Here is a 22,638-nt window from a genome sequence, read left to right as displayed (position 1 = left end):
TGGGTTGCTTTTCTCTTTTTTAACTTTTCTACATTTTTCTTCTTTTGTGGGGTTTTACTATTGTGTGGTTTTGAGAGAAAGTCAATGAAATTGGGTGGGTGGGTAACGAGGTGGGAAGGATCTAGAAGGACTTGGAAGGAGAAGAATATAAAGAAAATACACTGCTCGTGAATTCTGAAAATAATTTCGAAATGCAATAAAGAAAAAAAAGCGGGAAGGAAGAATGCAGCATTTGGCACTTGCAGCACTCCCACGCAGAACTGTCCACCCGTGGCAGAACCTTCTCCATGTCCTCCCTCCCCAGGCTGCCCCACAGCTCCCTCATCCTGCACATACACACAAAGAGCTCCGACCCAGCAATCTTCCAAGCCTTGGCAGTGACCTTTCAATCTCTCTTCCTCTCTTCACTTTAGGTATCCATGGAGATGTCCCCAGCTAGTTCCTTGGGCAGCTGAGGAGAGGGAGCCTGAAATGGCCCTTTCCTATAGCCATACTGATGAATATCTTGCATATCACCATAGAAGTTTCATCTGGCAATGGATGGAGATAGAGACAGAGACCCACACTGGAGCGCAGGACTGAGCTCCCAAGGCCCAAATGAGGAGCTGAAGGAGGGAGAACATGAGCAAGGAAGTCAGGACCGCGAGGAGTGCGCCAACCCACTGAGACTGTGGGGCTGGTCTAATGGGAGCTCACCAAGGCCAGCTCGACTGGGACTGGAAAAGCATGGGATCAAACCAGATTCTCTGAACGTGGCAGACAATGAGGGCTGACTGAGAAGCCAAGAACAATGGCACTGGGTTTTGATCCTACCGCATGTACTGGCTTTGGGGGAGCCTAGTCTGTTTAGATGCGCACCTTCCTGGACCTGGATGGAGTGGGTTGGACCTTGGACTTCCTGCAGGGCAGGGAACCCTGACTGCTCCTTGGACTGGAAAGGGAGGGGGAGGGGAGTTAAGGGAAGGGGAAGGAAGTGGGAAGTGGGGAGGAGGCAGAAATTTTTAATAATAAAAAAACCCATAAAAATAAATAATGAGAAGCCATTAAAAAACTCACTGAAGAATAACAAGATCTGGTCTAAAGTATGGCCAGGTACAACGTCTACCGAGAGGCAGCAAAACCAGGGATCTAAGGTACAGTAAATTACTTGGGCCATCAATGTCTTCAATTCTTGAGCACACCAAAGAGTCACCTCTAAACTGTAACCTTATACATTCATAGACATGATCTTTCAATTCCTAAGCACACTTCTGGAGAACAGTTCTGTGAAAGTCACGCGTTTACATGTTAGGAACATGCACATCGTCTACAGACCACAATAAGCAACCTCTATGGCCTCTAATATGGGAATGTATAAACTAATATCAACAAGAAGCCGTCAAGCGGCAAAAGCCATTGGTTAAACAGACATTAAATCCAAATGTGTGTGCACATCGTGGCTTCGTGGTGTGCAACATGCGCAAAGACCTCGCGCTGCGTGCGTTCTTACCCGGACACTGAATGGCGACCTCTGCCTTAAGATGAAAGAAGAGACGCCCGGAGGGAAGCCGAGGAGGGGCCGGCTGCTGCCTACGCCAGTTCCCCGGCACTGCTCTAGCTTCTCCAGCTCAGCATTTAAGAAAGAAAATCCAAAGGGAAGAAATGAAACCTTGGCGATTGCAGTAAGTCACATGACGGAACTCTGGCAAAAACTAACCAGTTCAATTAACCCATAATGCAATCACTATAAAAAGTCAAATCAAGAATGCTTCAAGGATGAGCCGGGCGGTGGTGGCGCATGCCTTTAATCCCAGCACTCGGGAGGCAGAGGCAGGCGGATCTCTGAGTTCGAGGCCAGTCTGGTCTACAAGAGCTAGTTCCAGGACAGGCTCTAAAGCTGCAGAGAAACCCTGTCTCAAAATAACAACAACAACAACAAAAAGAATGCTTCAAGGAGGAAGGGTCAGGATAGGTCAGCAAGGTCAGGGGAGTATCTGCTGTTGTCTCTGCTCCTGAAGAGTCGCAACAGACCACTGAGTTTTCACTTCTATTCTGTCAAAGCGTCCAGGCTGCTCCCTAGTCATGAAGTAATCCAGTCACTTCTTAGAGAAGATTACCAAAATACCAAATACTCAGATCAGTCAGAAACATAAAGTAATAAGTATAAAAAATTAAAGCATCAACTCTAAGAATTAAAACACAATGCTCACTTTTGTAAATGGCTTGAGAATAAGGAAAAGACAAAATCTATCAGACTATAATATTTTAAAATTGGACATGGCCACTAGATAGTAAATATATTACTGGAGTCAAAACAATTAAAACAGAGGAAATAAAGCCGTTTCTCTATCCGGTTTGACAAGGCAGCCTCTGCCATTTCCCTACAAACACCTAGGGTTTTCAGTCCTGCTTGAATCTGGTGGAGATTTATCAGTTGAATCTTGTCTTCCACTAAACTCTAATTAAAATGAACAGTAAGCTATTTGTATGTCTTCAATGATTTCCTTTGCAGGGTATGCCAGACTTCAGCTTTACTCTGCAAAAATCATTTCCAATTAGCTATTTAATCTCTACATGTTTGCTTAAAATCCACCTGCGCCACCCTGGAGCTCCATGGCGGCTGAGGCTGGGCAGCAGCTGCGGGAGGAGTCAAGGGGCTGTTATTAAGTTCAATGGGAGCCAAATGTACATGGGTTTGACACAGTGATTATGGTGGCTCGTGGCCCAACTCGACCTATTGAATTTGGCTATAAAAAAAAAAAAAACTTGGATCCCTGGTAATCATGACTGAGGCATAAAAAGTGAATGTTACAGAGGCAAAACACCCTAGGACTGCTGTCGTTTCTCTAGATTCCCCCAAGCAGGGGACGGTGAGGGACATTGAGAACCTGAACAGGCAGAGCTCCAGCAAACACTGGTTATGAAAGAACAGAAACACGGAAAAAATCCAGATTTATCATCTGGGAAAGAAAGACCTGTTCTCCAAAGGCCTGGAACCACACACCAGCACACAGCAGGCCAGCCACAGGGCACCAGGACACACTGAGACCACGCTACTGAAAGAGAGATGCTCCAAGTGCTGACAGGGGATGCCTTACACAGCCTAGCGGACTTGACCTGAATCAGAGGGAAGCTCCCCACTGGGAAACCCCATAGTCAGGAAGCAGAGCCACTCACTTTCAGTAGACGATGCAGGCATGTAACAGAGAGTCCCAGCGTACATCCCTGCTGAACTAAGGTTTGAGGATTCTGTCACTGACGACATAGGACAAAGGAAACTCCTGGACAAGGTGAGCGTGCTAGACGACTCTGGCTAGAAATCGAGCACATCTAGATGCATTCACAACAGTTGAGTGGCTTCTTCTTGTCTGCAGATGTGAACCCGGGAGACGCCTGCCTCTGCAGCACTCGGGGAAGACAGGAAAGGTGAAAAACTTCCAAACTGTCTCCCACCAGCTTTGAAACACCAAACACTGTCTAATCTAAACACTAATCTAGCTGCCTAAGAAAAATGACAGAAACATGAGCCAGACACGTGAACTGTACAAAAATCTCAAATATTAGTTCATTGACATGAAAACCAAAAATCCAAACAAGTTTACCCATAACTTAGAGACATTATGGGAAATTGAAAACAGGATTCGGTGATGTCTCCAAAACAACTGGACAAAAGTAAGGTACAAAGAAGCTTCAATTGTCCTAGAAGTTTATTTCTTTCAGATACACCCAACAATCCATTTTTGACCCTAATTATGATTCATCTACGGCTTCTCTTCTAACTTCTGCATAGCCAATCACAGCATTAATTATAGGTGACTCCCCTCCCGCACCATAATGAATCAGGTGCCTGAAGTATACTGTTAAAAGGAACATGACAGGGACACGCCTACATCATGGTTGTCTTCTCAAAGAACTGCCTATCACTTCACCACAAGTCTTGATGGGAGACGGGTAAGTCCTGACAGGTGTACTAGCTTAATAGCGTTCACACGGCTGCCAGGATTCCAAGCGCCTTCCTGGTGGTTAGCCATAAACGAGTGTTGGATTTTTCCTACATTAAGTGAAATGATTTTATGGTTTTCTTCTTTTCTCTGATAATAAAGTTTTAAAAAAGAAAGGATTTCCCTAACTTAAACACATAATACACTTGGTAAAGAAAATGCATGCTTATGTAAGCATAATATATCTCCTTTATACTACATGATTTGGTTTGCTAATCAATCCTATATTATTTTCCTTCTTCATTGCTGAGAGTAATCGGAAACTTTTCTTTCTTACCCTGCCTCTATTGGTTTAGATCTGAAGCTTATAACAGCATCAAGCCATATTAGAAAGTGGTGCGGTTTTCCCCGTTCCATGGGTAACCGTGTACAGTTGGGATTCTCTATTCTCTGGGTACTCTAGAAAATGGTACCACAAGCATCCCACGGCTTGTGGCACTCTCCTTGCAGGACACACTGTGAGCTGTGGCCCCACATCCCTCCAGCTGCACGCCGCATGCACTTCCTATGTCTTCAAGTCTGACTGTACAAGTTCCACGTTTTTCCTAAATAACTTCCCACTCCCTTTAGTAGAGGGGTTTCCAGACATTTCCTTATAGCTATGGCTTTACATTTCCCCAAATTAGCACAGATCCCATTTTCCCAAGAATTCATTTGAACTCTTAAAATCACCGTTTTAGAATAGAGGGATAATTGAGCCATGTGCCTACAATTGAGGGCCTTTCGACTTGCCAGACACGGCCAGGCCAGTGAACAGGATGGTGACTTTCAGCATTTCCTGCTTGTGGGCTGTGTTGTCCCCCACTGGCCTCTGCCCTGGCACCATTGTAGCTGTCACTGGCAGGGCATGGACAAGCGTGCACAGCTGTTTTCCAACAAAACTTTATAAACTCGATGTGTGCATTTGGAACCTGACTGGACCCCTGCACTGAGAGTTTCTAAGTTACCTGTACTGTGCCTCTCCGTGTGGGAGCCAGCAGCCACATGAAGCCACTGAAATCCAGTTTACTTGCAACTGACAGTTCTTCCTGAAACCTAGTCAGTTTCCAGCGGTTATTTACCACCCCTGGGCAGCAATTTACGGATCAGCAGAGACACGGGTGTGAAAGCCCAGCACTCAGGAGGCTGAGCAAGGAGGATCATGGGTCCCGAACAAACCTTAGCTAAAAGGCAAGGCCCTAGCCAGTCTTTTGCTTTTGGAAATTTATTTATTTTTATTTGACATGTATGAGTCTGCCTGAATGGATGTCCTCCGCACACCACGAGCACGCAGTGCCTCTGGGGTCCATGAAAGCATATTGGATCCATTGAGGACTAGAGTTGCACACAGTTGTGAGCCTCCATGGGGGTATTAGGAATTGAACCTGACTTCCCTGGAAGAGCAGCCTGTGCTCTTAACCACTGGGTCATCTCTCCAAGCCCCCTCCTAGCCTGTCTTGACTACACAGTGAGATTCTCTCAGGAAAAGGAAAGGGATGGAGAGAGGGAGAGAGGAGAAACAGAGAGGCAGGAAGCGTTTTCATGTTTCCAAACACTAACTATTGAAGACACATGGCTCTTCCAGTCATTTCATTTTATGTTGTTTTTAAATTCAAGTTCCTGGTGTGAGGTATAAAGATCTGAACAAAGTATGGAAAGACCAAATGAGTGAGATTGGTTGGAGGTTCGAATTCTCCAAGAAGTGGTCAAATAATGTAAAGAAATCAAATTCCTGGATATATAAGTAGAATAGTGACTTCTATAACCTGCAGATAAGGTGAGAATGAGACATTATCGTGTGTGTGTGTGTGTGTGTATTGCATGTATGTGTGCAGATGTGTATGATGTATGTGAACATGTGTGTATGGATGTGTGTGCCCATCTACTCATGGAAGTCAGAGGAAATGTCAAGTGTCCTGCCCTTATTCCCTGACTAATTCTCTTGAGAAAAGCTCTCACACTGAACCTGGAGCTAGGCTGGTGGCCAGCAAGTCCCAGCAATCCTCCTGCACCTGCTCCCCAAACTCAGCTGGGGCTACAGGTACACACGGAGCATGTGCCTGGGAGCAGGAAAGCCACTGCCCTCGGGTCCTCATGCTTTCACACCAAGCTCTCTTTCCCGCCAAACCATCTTCTCAGTCTGGAAGACGCTATCTAATGGGCGCAGAATTTTAGTCTAGAATGAAGGAAGGCGCTCTGAAAGGGATGGTGGGGATGGTTACACGACAATGCGGATGTCCCTAATGTCATCAAGCTGTACGTCAATGTCAAAATGGTTATAGTTTACTTCACAATGTGAACATGTGTGCATGCGTGCGTGCATGCACACAGCATATTTCCAGTCATAAAAGGCAAAATAACGACACATGTGCGGGCGAGTGCTGGGAACATCAGGACACTGTGTCCAAGGAAGGTTTCCTTAGTGTTCAGAGAAAGCAGGGAGTGAGTCTGGAAGATGCGCCATGACCCGGGATCCTGAGCTTCTTCCCTAGTTTGGTTGTTGAAAACTCCACAAAGACCCCTGTGCTAACTAATGGCTTGGTCCCTAGGGTGGTGTCACTGGCAGATGGTGGAACCTCAAAGAGGTGGAACCTAATAAAAGGTCTCAGGGTCACCAGAAGCATGCCCTGATGGGGATTAAGGGCTCTGACTTCATTCTTTGGCTTTCCTGGCCTTCTGACCCTGAGGTGAGTGATGGTATCCCACCACATGGTCCCACTAATGTTGTCTCTTGACACAGCCCAAAGAAATGGGGAGACCCAACCATGAGGACCAAATAAACCCCCCAAATAGCGAGGTAGATGAAGCTTTTCTCTTTGCAAGCTGATTGTCCCAGGTGTAGAGGTTGACTAGAAGTTTGCACAGACAAGAACAAGCCTCATGCAGAAGCACCCTAAAGCACTCAGTGCAAGGCTGGCATCTTACACATGACATCCTGGACTCCACACTGAGCCTGGGCTCAGCTGCTGACCCATGAGACTCTAAGGGAGTACAAAGAACTGGTCTTTACAGTAGGGGGGTCTCCCAAGTTTTCAACAACAGAAACTCCATGCTTTCTCTCCTTTTTAAAAGTGTAACCAGCACAGGCGTTGCTCCCAGCATTGGTACTAAATATACCACCTGAAAGGGGCACTGTGAATACCAACAGAACCTGCTGGAAGTCTGGACAGTGGAATGAAACCTCATATTCAACTAATATTTTCATATCAAGCAACTTTACAGGGTCCTTGGTTACCCTTGAGTTAGCCCCCATTGTTACTTTCTCAGGGGGCTTTACACCAGGGCTTTTGTTAGGGTTTCTACTGCTGTGATGAAGCACCATGACCAAAAACAAGCACGGGAGGGAAGGGTTTATTTGGCTTCCACTTCCACAGCACTGCCCATCATCAAAGGAGGTCAGGACAGCAATTCAAGCAGGGCAGGAACCTGGAGGCAGGAGCTGATGCAGAGGCCATGGAGGGGTGTGCCTACTGGCTTACTCCTCATGGCTTGCTCAGCCTGCTTTCTTATAGAACCCAGGACCACAGCCCAGAGATGGCCCCACCCACAGTGGCTGGGCCTTCTCCATCAATCACTAATTAGGAAAATGTCCTACAGGTTTGTCTATGGCCCAACCTTATGGAGGCTTTTTCTCAGTTGAGGTTCCCTCTGCCCCAGAGACTCTAGCTTGTGTCAAGTGGACGTACAACTAGCCAGCACAACTGATCCCTTATCAACGTGACACACAAGTACATCATTGCTAAGATACAACCTTTCTTTTCTTATTCACCCTCAAGACCTCACGTGAAAAAATATAAGGAACTTTAAAAGTCCACATTCTTAACAATTGAAACACATTAAAAGTTCAGTCCCTTTAAAATATTCAGCCTCTTTTTAAAAAATCCAAAATCCCTTTTAAAGGTTTAAAATTTTTCAGCTGTGAACTTCTGTAAAAATCAAATTTAAATGTAATACTTTCTTACTTCAAGAGGGAATAACCGAGGCACAGTCACAATCTGAACAAAGCAAAACCAAACTCCAAATGTGTAGATAACTCAATGCCCGATTATTTGGGATTCACTCATGGTTTTCTGGGCTCCTCCAAGGGACTTAGGTCATCTCTCCAGCTCTGCCCTCTGCAGCACATACAGCAGGTCCTCCAGGCTTTGGAAGGCTTCCACTCCACTGCTGCTGCTGTTCTTAGTGGTCATCCCATGGTGCTGGCATCTCCAAAATGCTGGGGTCTTCTGCTGCACCTGGGATGTACTTTTGTTCGCCAATTCTCTCTCTTAGGCTCTCCTGATGGTGCCAAGCCTCAGTTTCTCTCCATGACCCCTTCAGTTCTGGGTCTTATCTGCTACTGAGACTCCACTTTCTCCAGTGGCCTTTCACAGTGGTAAGACTCAACTCTTCTTCATGGCCGCTTCATATTTTCCAAACCAACGCCACCTGGGGCACTCTTACAAGATGACAGTCCACAAGTATTTACAGTGAATGTACTGTTGATAGCTCTACTAGACAAATCCACAGGAGTGAGGACACTCCACATGGAGAACCCAACTTGCAAAGCTTCGGGAACACCCGTCTTTTGGATAGTCACTTCTGCAGAAATCTTGTGAAATCATGACGTTTCTCCCTTCCAAAATATCCCAGCCGTGTATAAACCATTCACTGAGGTAACTTCTTCATATCTTTATTGGCAGGACTCATTGACAAGAAAGGAGTCCCAAGCAGGAGGCACTGAGCAGAGAGAGAGTATATCTGCCCTCACTGATAAACAGGTCTGGGTGGCCCTGAATTCTCTAGCAGCAGACCCAGGAAGGTGTAACCGACTGTCCCTTTGCTCTAACCTAACAAGCTATTAATATTCTGTATTTACCCTTCACCTTGGTTTCAATTAACCTAAGATCACAGCCCAGGAAATTAACTGTGTGTGTCTTTACCCCTAGAGACACAGGAAGAAGGCTTGGGTCAGTAAACCAGACCCAGAGAAAGAAATTCCTTCTCACCTGGGTGCCAGCAGGTAAGTCAGGTAGCTGGATGCAAATCAAACACCTTTGCCTTTCTCCCGGGGCCTGTGGGTTACTATGGTTACCAGCGCTGTATTCTCAGCCGCCAGGAAAAGAAGGGAACGTGCTCAAAAAGTGCCACAGCACGGTGGCATTTGTCTACAATAATCAACCCCAAACTTCCAGCCTAGCTAGTCACACTTAAGAAACGAAGTCAGCGCACGAAAACGACTTCTTAGAATTTTGTATTGGTTCTTAATTAATCCTCCGGGTATCTGCAGCCGGGCTTCACAGCCACGCCCTCTCTGAGACACAAGGCACCTCCTTGTCAGGTCCGCCTGATTTTTAGGATTTTGTGGAATGCATGATTGTTAACTCTGTGTGGATATGCAACCTGGAAACCAGGTGGGATGGGAAGCAAAGCAAGCAACAGTGAGAAACATCGAAGGGGCAACATAAAGAAAGCTTTGGAGATAGCACAGGAGAAGTAAATGAGACATGATAAAATGACTTATGTGAGCAAATTTATTTTATTTATCCTCAGATATCTTTAGCCAGTTTTCGCCTACTGTGGCGATCCTTCTGAACCCTGAGAGGTTTAGTGGGGTTTACCCCCAACACTTACACGACCAAGTTTGGCTGCCAGCACCAAGTACAACTCTCGCCACCTCTAAACACAGCTTGCATATGCCGACTCTGAGGAAATATTTCCCCGAAAATCTCACCTCGGTGATGCTGGTCTCTTCCTAATGGCAGATTCTCCAACCCCAGCTGCCCAGCAGCCATTGTCCCAGCAAAACAAACATTTTACCTTAGTGGATTTGGTCTCTTGTTAATCACAGCTGATTCTTCAGCTCCAGCTGACCAGACACTACAGATTCTAAACACAAATGACCCAGCAGAGTTTTTTTATTTTCTTCCCTTTGAGACTTCATAAGTCAGGCCTTTATCATCTGCACTGCCTTGAGCATTCTTATCTTCCACGCTCCTTCAGAACAGCCCACTGAGCTCTCAACACTCAGTGACTTTTCTAGCCCTAAGTTCCCAAGTCCTTCCACGATCCTCCCCAAACACCAACACGGCAATAGTCCATTAGGCTGGTGCCAGTCTGTCTTAGTCAGGGTTACTACTGCTGTGATGAAACACCATGACCAAAAGCAAACTGGGGGTGGTTTATTTGACTTACACTTCCACATTACTGTTCGCAACCAAGGGAGGTCAGCACAGCAAGACAAGCAGAGCAGGAACCTGGAGGCAGGAGCTGATGCAGAGGCCATGGAGGGGTGCTGCTTACTGCCTTGCTCCTCATGGCTTGGTCAGCCTGCTTTCTTGTAGAACCCAGGACCACCTGCCCAAGGATAGCCCCATCTACAATGGGCTGGACCCTCCCCCATTGATCACTAAGTAAGAAAATGCTTTAGAGGCTTTCCTACAGTCCAATCTTTTTTTGAGTATCGACTTTTTTATTTTAAAAAACGATCTTATTTTACATACCAATCCCAGTTCCCTCTCCCTCCGATACTCCCTGTCCCCCAACTTCTCCCCATCCCACCCCCATTCACTCCTCAGAGAGGGTGAGGCCTCCCATGGGGAGTCAACACACTCTGTTACATCATTTGAGGCAGGACCAAGTCCCTGCCTATGTCCAGTCTTATGGAGGTGTTTTCTCCCTTGATGCTTCCTCATCTCCAGTGACTCTAGCTTATGTCAAGTTAACATAAAAGTAGCCAGCACAGCCAGGAATACACACACATACTTATTAAAAATACCCTGCTATCCATAGTGTACCATTCTCCACGATCTGTTGGCATGTGGTGTTGGGGAATTAAATGCACCTGAACCCTATTGCTGCATAAAACTAAGCAGCTACCCAAACTTGACTATCAGCTGTATTGGGAGGCATCTACCCAAAAGAACCTCCCTAGGAACCTCCCTTGGAACCTCCCTTGAATCAGCCATTACCACTTCATGCAAATCAATAGATGTCATTATGTCATGTAAAACTCCAGAGTTAACAAAGCCAAACAAGAGCAAAACCGACCCATTGAAAATGTTTGGGACTATGTGAGTATAATATTACCAGGAGGTAATAGTCTAAGCCCACAACGTTTTGACGTTTAGCGATGAGGCTTTATGGCATGCATTCATAAGGACATACTAAATAGAGTAGTTTCACAATTGTCTTCCACAAAAATTAAACTGATTAATAATCATAGTAAATAACTTCCTGCAGCTGTATCAGATATAATGTTTGACAAACGACTTACGTCTAAAGAGTCCTCCTTCAATAGGATAAGGGCCATGTTCTGTGACACCAACCGACAGGAATACCCTGAAATGGAGAAGGGACAGCACGTGAACTTCATCCTTCCCGGGAATTCCTAATTCAGTGACTGAGACTTCTCTTCTCTTCTGAAGATTTATTAAATTTTTATTTGTGTATGTGTGAGGGTTTGCACAAACGGGTGTGCGGTACCCAACCATATGCACTTGAGTGAAAGTCAGAAAGGGGTTTCTGGGGTCCTCCCCAACCACCCTCTTCCCATTTCCTTGAGACAAGGTCTTCCCCTGAATAAGGGGCCCATGTTTTCTCAGTTGACCTGGAAGCTAATGAACCCCAGCCATCGTCCTGTCTCTGCCCCACTTGAAGCTGAGGTTACACACATGCTCAGAAATTCATCTCACAACTTCCCCCTTATGTCAACCTCGTACTATTGGCTAGAGGACTAGGGACATGAGCCTAGGCTCACTTTGGACCTTGCAAACAGCGCAAAGAGACAAAGCTGGAAAGGTCTTTATAACTAATGGCTAAAATAGGTACTTGCCAATTTTCTATGGATTTTTTTCTTTATTCTGGATATTCTGGAATAACATTAAGACAAACTTTGGTTTACCTAAAATAACAGCAAACAGATTACGGAGATGAATGGAATCTATGCTCCTAGTTAGCATAGCCACTGCACAAGCAAGATAACCCTTTTCTTACTAAAGCTGGTAATTCTCAGAAGTCTCAAGGAATACTAGCTAGCATACCAAGGGAATCGTGCTCCTGCCAAAAGATCAGCACAACCTCCATCTAACGAAGGGAGCCTAACTTTAAGTAAATAAGTAAATAAATAAAGATGTTTAAAACAAGAGTATTTTCAATTAGAATCAACAATAGCAATCTTGTTCTCAAATCAAACTATCTCTCACTAAGGATGGTTGACAAAGCCTCAGAGAATTGTATTACTTTATATTTACTTAAAGTTAAATTATATGCAATATATACAGCATATGTCTACATATTAAAGTGAAATTATGCATATTGGACTATAACAGTCCCTGCAAGAGCCATAGACTGTCAAACAAAAACTCCAGTACCATGCATGAGAAAACTTTTGGACAGGCTAGGCCAAGTGACTCCCCAAACAATCCAGGCTACTGCCATTGACCTCGGTTGCCTCTCAGAGGCTGAAGGCAACTAAGTTCCTGTCACTGAAGACCATACACTTCCAACACGAGACTCAGAAGATTCACACTGGATCTAACCCGAAAGCCTCCTTCCTGCAGTCTAGTTTCATAGGATCAGAAAATACCATGCAAGTTTCCATATGGGCGACACAACCAACATTCCTCTCTAGCTGTGAGGCCAATGAACCGTTAACAATGACCAGAACGGCAAACTATCTTTAATGGTATAAGAATGGTGCTTATATCTCAGCAGTGACCAATGGCTGTCTGATTGGACTTACAGTCTACCTAATAGGAACGAGATCCAGCCTGGTACAAGAAACCTAGTTAACAACCTGGGGTTAGTGAGGTCATGATTCTTAGAAAAAAACTACTACCCATCACAGACACAAAACAGAACTCAAAGCAGACAGAAAGTAAGACCAAGAAAATCTGTTGTAGGTTGATTTTCAGCTTTTTTGTAAATAATAAATATTTTCACTTGTTCATTTTGGAACGGACACCAGAACTTTCACTCAGGATTGTTATTTGTTTAAGAGAAATATTTGGTAAAGTGCCTCAGACAACAAATTACAAAGACAAATATCATGGCTTTCAATAACAACATTATTTTGAAGCCATATCCAACAGTTTATTAATTACACAAATAAGTAACTCGGAGCTTCTCAAGTAACATTTCTCTTAAAGACCAAGCTAGTATAAAGTGGGCATTCCTTATTCCACAGGCCTGAGACTAGATATGTTTCAGATTTTCTTATTTTTAAGTATGTGTATTCAAAGCAAGCCTTAATTTTGAAATGTTTGCATAAATATTATTGGTTGAGTATTTCTAATTAAAGAGTCTAAAATACAAAACGCTTCAAAATCTGAAACTGATCAGTTTTGGATGTGGAAGCATTTCGAATTTTTTATTTATTTCAAATTGTTTTTATTGAGCTATATATTTTTTTCCGCTTCCTTCCCTTCCTCTCCCCTCCCCTTCTACCTTCTCCCATGATCCCCATGCTCCCAATTTACTCAGGAGATCTTGTCTTTTTCCACTTCCCATGCAGATTAGATCCATGTCTGTTTATCTTAGGGTCCTCACTGTTGTCTAGGTTCTCTGGGATTGATAACTTATGTTGGAGAGGATGTGGGGCAAAGGGAATACTCCTTCATAGCTGGTAGGAGTGAAAATTGGTACAGCCACTTTGTATGTCAGTATGGCAATTTCTCAGAAAATTAGAAAGCAAACTACCTCAAGATCCAGCAATACCTTTTTGGGTATATATCCAAAGGATGCTCAATCATACTACAAGGACATGTGATCAACTATGTTCATAGCAACATTATTTGTCATAGCCAGAACCTGGAAACAACCCAAATGCCCCCCAACCAAGTAATAGATAAGGAAAATGTGGTACATTTACACAATGGAGTACTACACAGTGAAAAAAATGACATCTTGAAATTTGTGGGCAAATGAATGGATCTAGAAAACATCATATTGAGTGAGGTAACCCAGACCCAGAAAGACAAACATAACATGTACTCCTCATAAGTGGCTTTTAGACACAAAGCAAAGAAAAACCAGCCTAGAATTTACAATCCTAGATTTTTTAAATTTAGGATTAAGGTTTTCTAAGGTGTGCCAGGTCTCAGGCTCTTGACTTCTGCTCAGATCCTGCTGTTGGAACTCCTTCAGCCAATAGCCTTTAAGATACTGGCCCATTTTGGGCATGGTCTCATGTACTATATATGCAGAACAAAGGAGTGTATGGGCCCTTTGGCTGCTGGCTTCAGTTCTGGTTCCCAGCATACCGCACAGGACTGCAGATGGCTACCAATTCTGTGAGTTTACCCCCTAATAAATAAACCTTTATTAAACATTATTCTGGGCTAGTGTAGAAATATTTCCTTTTGCAACAAAGACGTTAGCTAAGTAAAACAGAGATTAAAATTAATTTTCACTCAATTCATTTTAGCCAGATAAAGCAGTCTGTTTTTAGGATATTCTTAGTTTTTTTTTTCCTGAGTTGTCAGTAATTTAATATTTATAATTGCTTTTTAGATAGGGTCTCATGTAGCTCTGGCTGACCTGGAACTCATTATATAGACCAGCCCAGTCTGAAGATTACAGAGATCCACCTGCCTCTGCTTCCAAAGTTCTGGTTTTAAAGGTGTGCTCCTCTCTGCTTATCGTTTATATTTGGAAGAAGTAGAATGATCTCACCGTTTCTCTGCTAGGCTAATATCAGTGCTTCTGTACCGAATGTTTAGAAAGTAGTGTTCATAGGCTTGTAATGTGATTGAAGTCGATAGTAGAATCTGTCAACAGATATAACAGATCTCACCCACCATATCAACCAAACTTGTGGCCACGTTTGTGAGCAGGATTATTTACAGCCACTGTTTCTAAACCTTGGATGATGAGTTTTTAAGAAATTGGGGCCAAATGACCCATGAAGAGCATTTTAAGACTAGTATTATACTGTTTTATGTATATGAGAGTTTACCTGAATATATGTTTGTCCATCACATTAGTGTCTGGCTCCCAAGGAGGACAGATATGCTATCCAGTATTGCCTCCTAAGAAGTAACCTTAGTTTTGCTGCTTTTTTTCTTTCTCGTGTGTAAAACCAAATCTCATTTTATGTATGTGTGTATATGTGTGTGTGTGTATACATATGTACAAAGCAACCAAGCAGAGGAAATATATCTAATATAGCAAAAAATATAAATACTAGCTCTTTGCGCACAGAAACCAATCTTTTCCTCTTTCCACCCTTTGGGGATACTGACACATTGTGATGGAAAGATCTAACCACCCCTTCTCTTCAACTGAGTTGTAAACAAAAGATGATGGTGATCTTGTGCTTACTGCAGGCTCCAGATCCCCTCATGATTGTCATGTGTGTATTCACAGAGCTGAAGTGATGAACATCCCTCCTGCTCATGGTGTGCCTTCACATCTTCCCCTTCACAAATGCGCCATGATGAAGGAGACAAATATAAAAACCAGGAGATGTGCTACATTGGGGAAGGGGCTTCACTCTTGTTTCCACAGGAGAAAAAGGGCTATGGATACCATCAAAATTAATAACGATTCGGTTTAAAAAAGAGAAACCTCTTCAGAAAGAGAAATGACGGCTCATCCACAGAGGTGACAACCATACAGGTGGTAAGGAAACCTCATAAGGGTTGGGGCAGGGTTCTGTTCTTGTCTTTGCAGGAAACTTTAAAAAGTTGAGAGACCTTGAACATTTAGATGCCTAAAGAGGAAAATATAGCTATCCAGAAAGGATCACCACATCCTCTGCAGGGTAATTCACTACCTAAACATACACATCTTTCTACTTCTCAGTGTAACAACAGTCGCGGCTCACTTAAAAATCAAAGCTGTTGTTAGACAACGGCTCTGTCTGTCTCTAAATCCAAGCATGCTGTTAAAAGAAAAATTCAGAGTTTCTGTCTCATATCAGGAGCCACCTGGTATGCAACAGAAGGGAGAAAAAGTTTAGAAAAATAATTTTACTTCTTCCCATACTTATTTTTGTCTCTATGGTACCTTTTATTAAGTATATGTCTATATAAATAATGTTTAAGTTTTCTGCAATGAACAATAAAGTTTCCTGCACTAATCTTTGAAGTTTCCAAAAAAAAAGATGGGACCCCACAACAATGATTCCACCTGCTTGTTATGATGTCAGTATGCTGATAGAACCAAGATTGCTTTTGGGTTACAAACTGCTCAAGATGATTCCAACTTGGCTGGCTAACATGGTGCACCTTCTTACAATGTTCTGGCCAGAACTTCAAATAAGAACTTCAGAAAAACCCTACCGACTACTCAGAGACTATCTGCAATTGTACCGGACACTAATCTTGAAACTCAACCATGAATTTAGTTTTACAGGATCCCATAAAAATAATATCCCATGTCAGCTGGAAGTGATTCTAGAAGATGATGTCCTGTCTCTCAACAAAGTTTGTCCTCAGGGTTAGGGACATCTATTAGGGGTTGGTTATAAGTGTTATAGGATTGGGAGTGGAAATTAAGTAGGCTCTGGAATCTCTCTTTTTTTTAAGGAATTGGATGGGATAATAGGTAGATAGGTAGATTAGTGTGAATAAGTTCACACTAACAATAATAGTGAGTAACAGTGAGAATACTCATGAGTTATTATTTATAGAAAATTTACATTGGTATAGATTTTTGTATATTGATACAAATTCAAATTATATTTGTTATATTGAATATGATCCTATTTCTGTTTACAATATTTCTGTATACCTATGCAAAGTTATTTTGTCATATTGTATTATGTATGTTTTTACCCCTGCTTAAGATATTTTGTATATTGATGCAATTTTAGGATATATTTATCATACTGTACTATACATTTCTACCTCTGATCAAGATACTTATACATTGTTTACATTTTGAGGTTATTATCCTCATTTGCTACACATTTGCTTAAAGATTGTTTAATATTTTAATATAAAGCCTTAATCTTTAAGTTATATAGGTATTAAGAATTATAAGTCAAAAAGAAAAAGAATTATAAGTCAATAGTCGTCCATGTTTGTTATATTTAGACTAATTAAGTTCTTTTGATGCATAGATATTGTATTCTGCATTGATAGGTAATCTTCAAACTCTTCAAAAAAACTATAGAATATGGCATTTAAATAACTTGGGATTCTGTTGACGTGAGACAGGATTGCTCCTAGCAACACTGATCTATTCCCAAGAGAGTGTTGGGCACCAAAGACACTCCACTTGGAGCTTGTTTTCTTCTTGGCAAAACTGGCCTTTGGGCAAAGAACTGCCCCTGCCTCAACCACTGACAAAATGCATGGTTTCCAGACTGGACAAGCAGTATATAAGAAAAAAAAGACTGTCAAACCTTGCCAAGACAGGCTAAAATGGTTTTTAAATTTTTCCTGCCTCTAAAACTGATCTGTCAGTTACTCCCAAAGTTGATTGTGTTGCTCCAGCATTGCAAATGATATTTTGGGTGATTGCCCAGGTAACTGGTTGTCTGTCTTTTTGTAAGTTGCTTGACTGTACTTCCTGTTTACTCAGGTAATATTATTTCCCTTCTCAGGTCTTTGAGGGGGTTGAAGACTAGATAATTGCGGTACTTTCCTCTGATGACTTAGCCAAGCCATTTCTAATACAAGACTTAGCTTCCTTAGGATAACTATTAAAACATCTAGCACTTTCTTTTTGCTTGAAGTTGTTAATGCTGGTTTTAATTCTAATTTTTATACTTAATATTTATTCTTATTGCATGTTGTTTTGTATTAGGCTTAGGACTCTCTTATTTAGACAAAAGAGGGAGGTGCTATAGGAACTCCTTCAACCAATAGCCTTTAAGATACCAGCCCACTTTGGCCAAGGTCTCATATACTATATACGCAAACAAAAAGCATGTGTGGGGCCCCTTGGCTGCTGGATTCAGTTCTGGTTCCCAGGGTACGCAGAGGACTATGGATTACTACAATTCTGTGAGTTTACCCCAATAAATAAACCTTTATTATCCTCCATTCTGGGCTAGTGTAGAAATATTTCCTATTGCAACAAGTGCCTATTTAAGGAGATTCCAAAGCTCTCTCAAAACCTGCCTTGTGAAGATGGGGTAGAGGACGTAGGTCACGGGGCCACCTTACTGCTCTAATGTAAACACCGTGTTTACATTATAACAACATCAGGGTGCTTATAGATTTGGGTGTTCAATTTGGTTGGCAGCATTTTCTTAGTGGGACACATCAGAAAGGCTCATTTGTAGCTTTGGTGGTAATTGTTAAGTTTGGGATTGTTGGTTTCTTTAGCAATTGTTTGTCTACATCCATCTCTACATATAACAGTTTCAAAACTAAAAATCAATTAAAACTTTTTAACGTGTGTGTGTGTGTGCGTGTGTGTCTGTGTGTGTGTGTCTGTGTGTGTCTGTGTGTGCGTCTGTGTGTGTGTGTGTGTGTGTGTGTGTACACATTAGAGGATACCTCCCAGGAGTCACTTCTCTCCTTCCACTATTGTTGGTTTTATGGATCATGTGGCTTCCAGGGATCAAACTCAAGTCACCAGGAATGGCACCTTGACCCACTAAGCCATTTTAACAGCCCTATAACTTATTTTTATGATACTTGGGTTTAAACCCCAAGACTCCCACTCTAATGCTCTACTCTATCTAGTCTACCAACAATTTATTTTTAAGTATAGTTTTTCTATACTACATTAGCAATAAACTTAGTCAAATTAATTTCTGGGATATTTATGTCTTGTGAACAATAGTGGTGGAGCATGTGGCTAAATGGCCATCTTGCCCATGGAGACTGCATTCTACAGAGCTATGCATGCTCACTAGATGTGGGCAAACTGGAAATTTTCTCTTCTTTCTTTCTTTTTTTTAATTAAGTTTAAAATGTTGACATCTAGATTGTTTCCGGTTTCTGGTTATTAGGAACAAGCTGCTATGAACATGGTTGAACAGGTGTCATTGTGAGGTGGTAGAGCATCCTTTGATATGCCCAGGAGTGGTAGAGCTGGGTTTTGAAGTATGTCGATTTCCCAGTTTTCTGAGAAACCACCATATTGATTTCCAAAGTGGCTATACAAGTTTGCACTCCCACCAGCAGTGGAGAAGTGTCCCCCTTGCTCCAACACGAGCTGTCACTTGTGTTATTGATCTTAGTCATTCTGATGGATAGAAGATGGAGTCTCAAAATAGTTTTGATTTGCATTTCCCTGATGGCTAAAGACTTTGAACATTTCTTTAAGTGTTTCTCAATCATTTGAGTTTCCTATATTGAGAATTATTTGTTTAGATCTGTACCCCATTTTTAAATTGTATTGACTGGTTTTTGATATCTAGTTTCTTGAGTTCTTTGTATATTTTGGATTTTAGCCCTCCATCAGATGTGGAGTTTGTAAAAAATCTTTTCCCATTCTGCAGCATAAACAACGGCATCCTTTATATTACAGAAGATTTTCAGTTTCATGAGGTCCCATTTATTAATTGTTGATCTTAGTCCCTGCACAATTGGTGTTCTGTTCAGGAAGTTATCTCCTGTGTCGATGCATTCAAGGCTCTGCCCCACTTTCTCTTCTACCAGGTTCAGTGTGTCTGGTTTTATGTTGAAGTCTTTGATCCACTAAGCCCTCTGCACATATGGTACAGCTGAGCAGCTTAGTCTTCTTGTGGGACCCCTAGCAGTGGGCTGCCTCATCCGGCCTTAATAGAAGAGGGGGTGGCTGGTCTTACTGCAACTTGATAAGCTGTGGCTGGCTGATATACATGGGAGGCCTGCCCTTTTCTTATCTTTTTTAATTAAATTTGATTTTATTAACATTTTTTCTTTCATTTTACATACCAACCAGACTTTCCCCTCCCTCCTCTCCTCCCTACACCTCCCATTTACCCCTGCCCATCCTCCCCTCCTCTTTCTTCATTCAGAAAGGGGCAAGGCCTGCTCTTTTCTGAAGAGAAAGGAGTGGATTGGGGGATGGGGAAGAGGGGAGGGGAGGGTGGGGGGATTTGATGTTAGAGAGGAGAGAGGGAGGGGAAATGTGATAGGACTGGAAGAAATTATTAATAAAGACAAAATTTTAAAAATTTCGGCATTCCAGTTTAAAGCTGGATTTCAGAGGAGACCTTTTCAGATCCCCAACGCTGCCGCTTCTTTGCTGGCATGGGATAATCATCTATCAGACAACTGTAACATAAATACCAGGTTCTCAATCTGTTGTTCTTCTTAGGAATGTGGGATTAAGACCCCAAATGCTACTGTGTACTCATTCCATTTTAAAGTCTTGATGATAGAATTAATTTTCATCTCAACTGATTTCAAAGTTAGCAATGTGAGCTTGTCTCTCAATGTCCCTGAATTTTGTCACCTATCAATTGTGGCTTTTACACACCTATGGTCTTACAAACTTATTTTAAATAATAAAAAACTCATCATATGTATTTAACATATAAAATGAGTAGACGCTTACTGTTACAAGCTTTGGTGCCTATTCTGACTGCTATTGAGTATGCATGGCCTGTTTCTTCAGAGGAGATAAATCCTCACTCCCAGGTGAGTTCAGGACATACCAGTTATATTGGCAGACATTCCAACCTTAGTGGTTGTTGATCAAAAAAAATTAAGACTTGAACTTCTTGACAATGTGAGGCTAGAGCAGCTGCCAGCGCTCTGCAATGGAGCTGGGGAACCAGCATTCCCCAGCTGGGGTATGAGTCAAGGATGAACTCTTTCGAGTACGAATGGATGGTAAAACGCTCACTATGTAGCAGACTGTGAGCCTGGCTTGCTCTGCAATAGTTACTAGTAAATGTAGCGGGTGATGCTCAAGGTACCACGCAAATTCTTTACACCTGGAGGTGGCCATTATTTGCTTTAAAGGTCAAACCGAAGTACAGAGAGATGAAGTAACTCAGCCTGGGTCAAACACCCCAGGATATGTGGGGTCCAATCCCAGGAGGAAAACGAAACATATAAGTGAAAGAACAAAAACAGGAGAAAATCGAAAGAGTTCCTAAAATAAATAAAGAAGCCCCAATTAAAAATACAACAGTTTGTAGAATAGACAAGGTTGGTGCACTTGATGCTCACAAGATAAGGCCAGCTCAGCACGTACTTCCATGGGCGAGGGTTCCCGAGGGAGCCTGAGGATCTGAAGGAAAGGTGCCCAGTAACCAGGTTCTGGGAGGAGGCCTCTGCTCCTTGGCTCTCTAGATGATACATCTTTGCCTGGACCTTCTGGTTCGTATTGGAGTAGCCTATGAGAGCATCTTGTGTCACGATGCCTATCAATGCTTTTCATCCATCCACACGCAGGCATTCATTGGCCAGATTCTCTGGGAAACGACTGAGGACCTCCAACACAACCCTCTTTTGTGGACTGGCACCATGTTGAATCACAGTGGTGGCTGCCTGGTGTCGCTGCGATCCCAGAAGGTACGATCAGGAAGGATAGATAAATTCTTTCCAATCTTTCAAACATGTCTTCATAGAAATCTAGATTTAGACGTGTTTGGGAGTGTGAGCTTACTCTCTCCACTTTCCCTCCAAAGGCGAACACTCCTTGGCAGAGCTGAAAGCTTTAGGTTGTGAGAAGATAAACGCCTGGGTTGCGTGCTGTTAATTTTAACCGTGGTGAGAAGTCACCCCAGGGGTGTCGCTCTCAGCCCCTGACGGCTGGCCGTCTAACGGATTCCGAGATTAAAGAGCTAAATCTCAACTTACAAGTATGGGTTGACTTCTTTACCTGGCTCTTCTCCAAGAGTTGATCTCATTTCATTCAAAACTGTTAAGCATCAAGAGCAGCAAACTTGGGTCGGTGCTCACAGTTAACAGAGTTAAACGTCACAGGTCTGTTGAGGGCAGGTGGTCTCGAATAATTTTCTGAGCGAAACCCGACTTCATTTTCCAAATGAAACAAAACAGCTTAATCTGCTTCTCCTCAGGAGCCTTCAGCTTTCTCTTGAAAGTCACTCAGGTGTCACTCACTTACTCATTGCCCCCTTCCGCCACGCTGGGGAGGAAGTAGTTAGGGGGTTCTCCACCATGTCTTTGTGGACCCTCAGTTGTCAAATAGCATTTTTGCTTAAATTGCAAACTACGAAAATGAAGCAGAAATCCAGGGTTTAAAAATTACAGCTTGCTTCAGCAGCTGTTGGTCAAATAAAATACTTCCAGTAAATCCTTCCGCAAGAGTGCCAGTAAATCTCTAGCAATCAGGCTGCCTAGAGTTGTGGGAAGTCCCTAGGGATGAAGAGGTAGGCCAACAAGCAGGGCAACAGTTAGTCAAAATGTCCTCCTTTTGAATGTGAAAATCAGATATAGCCCTTCCTTCTGGAGCTAATCTAAGAACGTACAAGAGGGAAGAAAGCATTTGTGACTCCCAGAACCACTCAGCGCTACCCACCGCTGCAGTTAAGATGGGTCTGTATCTGTGTACAAAACTGTTTTGTGTTAGTTACCTCCCTGCCTTTAATCTTTTTAAAAGGATCCTAACATGTTTATTCGTCCGTCTGGCTTTCGAGTTTTAAATGATTCCATCTCTTTTTGTTTTAAAAACACCTGGTAGTTTTAACCAGAGAAATAACGACGTTCCCTTGATGTAACTTAAACAGCTTGGGTGATACCACTGGATCTCTTAGGGATGAAAGAATACCGTAGAGCAGACAGGACACATCCAGGCTGAACTCTGACTCCTGTCCGCTAGTCCAGCGCCTGTTTGCTGG

At 42.8% G+C, this 22,638-nt stretch overlaps 1 protein-coding gene across 1 annotated transcript in view; it reads right to left on the bottom strand.

Annotated features, from left to right (window-relative positions):
* The window catches only part of Atp8a2 (ATPase phospholipid transporting 8A2), a 448,432-nt gene that overhangs the window by 342,739 nt on the left and 83,055 nt on the right, over positions 1-22,638 (bottom strand). Inside the window, 1 exon segment of the mRNA XM_038310231.1 lies at positions 11,215-11,279. Coding sequence (XP_038166159.1) covers positions 11,215-11,279 — 65 coding nt within the window.

The sequence above is a fragment of the Arvicola amphibius genome, chromosome 13 (assembly GCF_903992535.2).
Source record: "Arvicola amphibius chromosome 13, mArvAmp1.2, whole genome shotgun sequence".
Lineage (NCBI taxonomy): Eukaryota > Metazoa > Chordata > Mammalia > Rodentia > Cricetidae > Arvicola > Arvicola amphibius.
The sequence above is the reverse complement of the archived record's forward strand: the minus strand, read 5'-3'. Positions and strand labels throughout refer to the sequence as shown.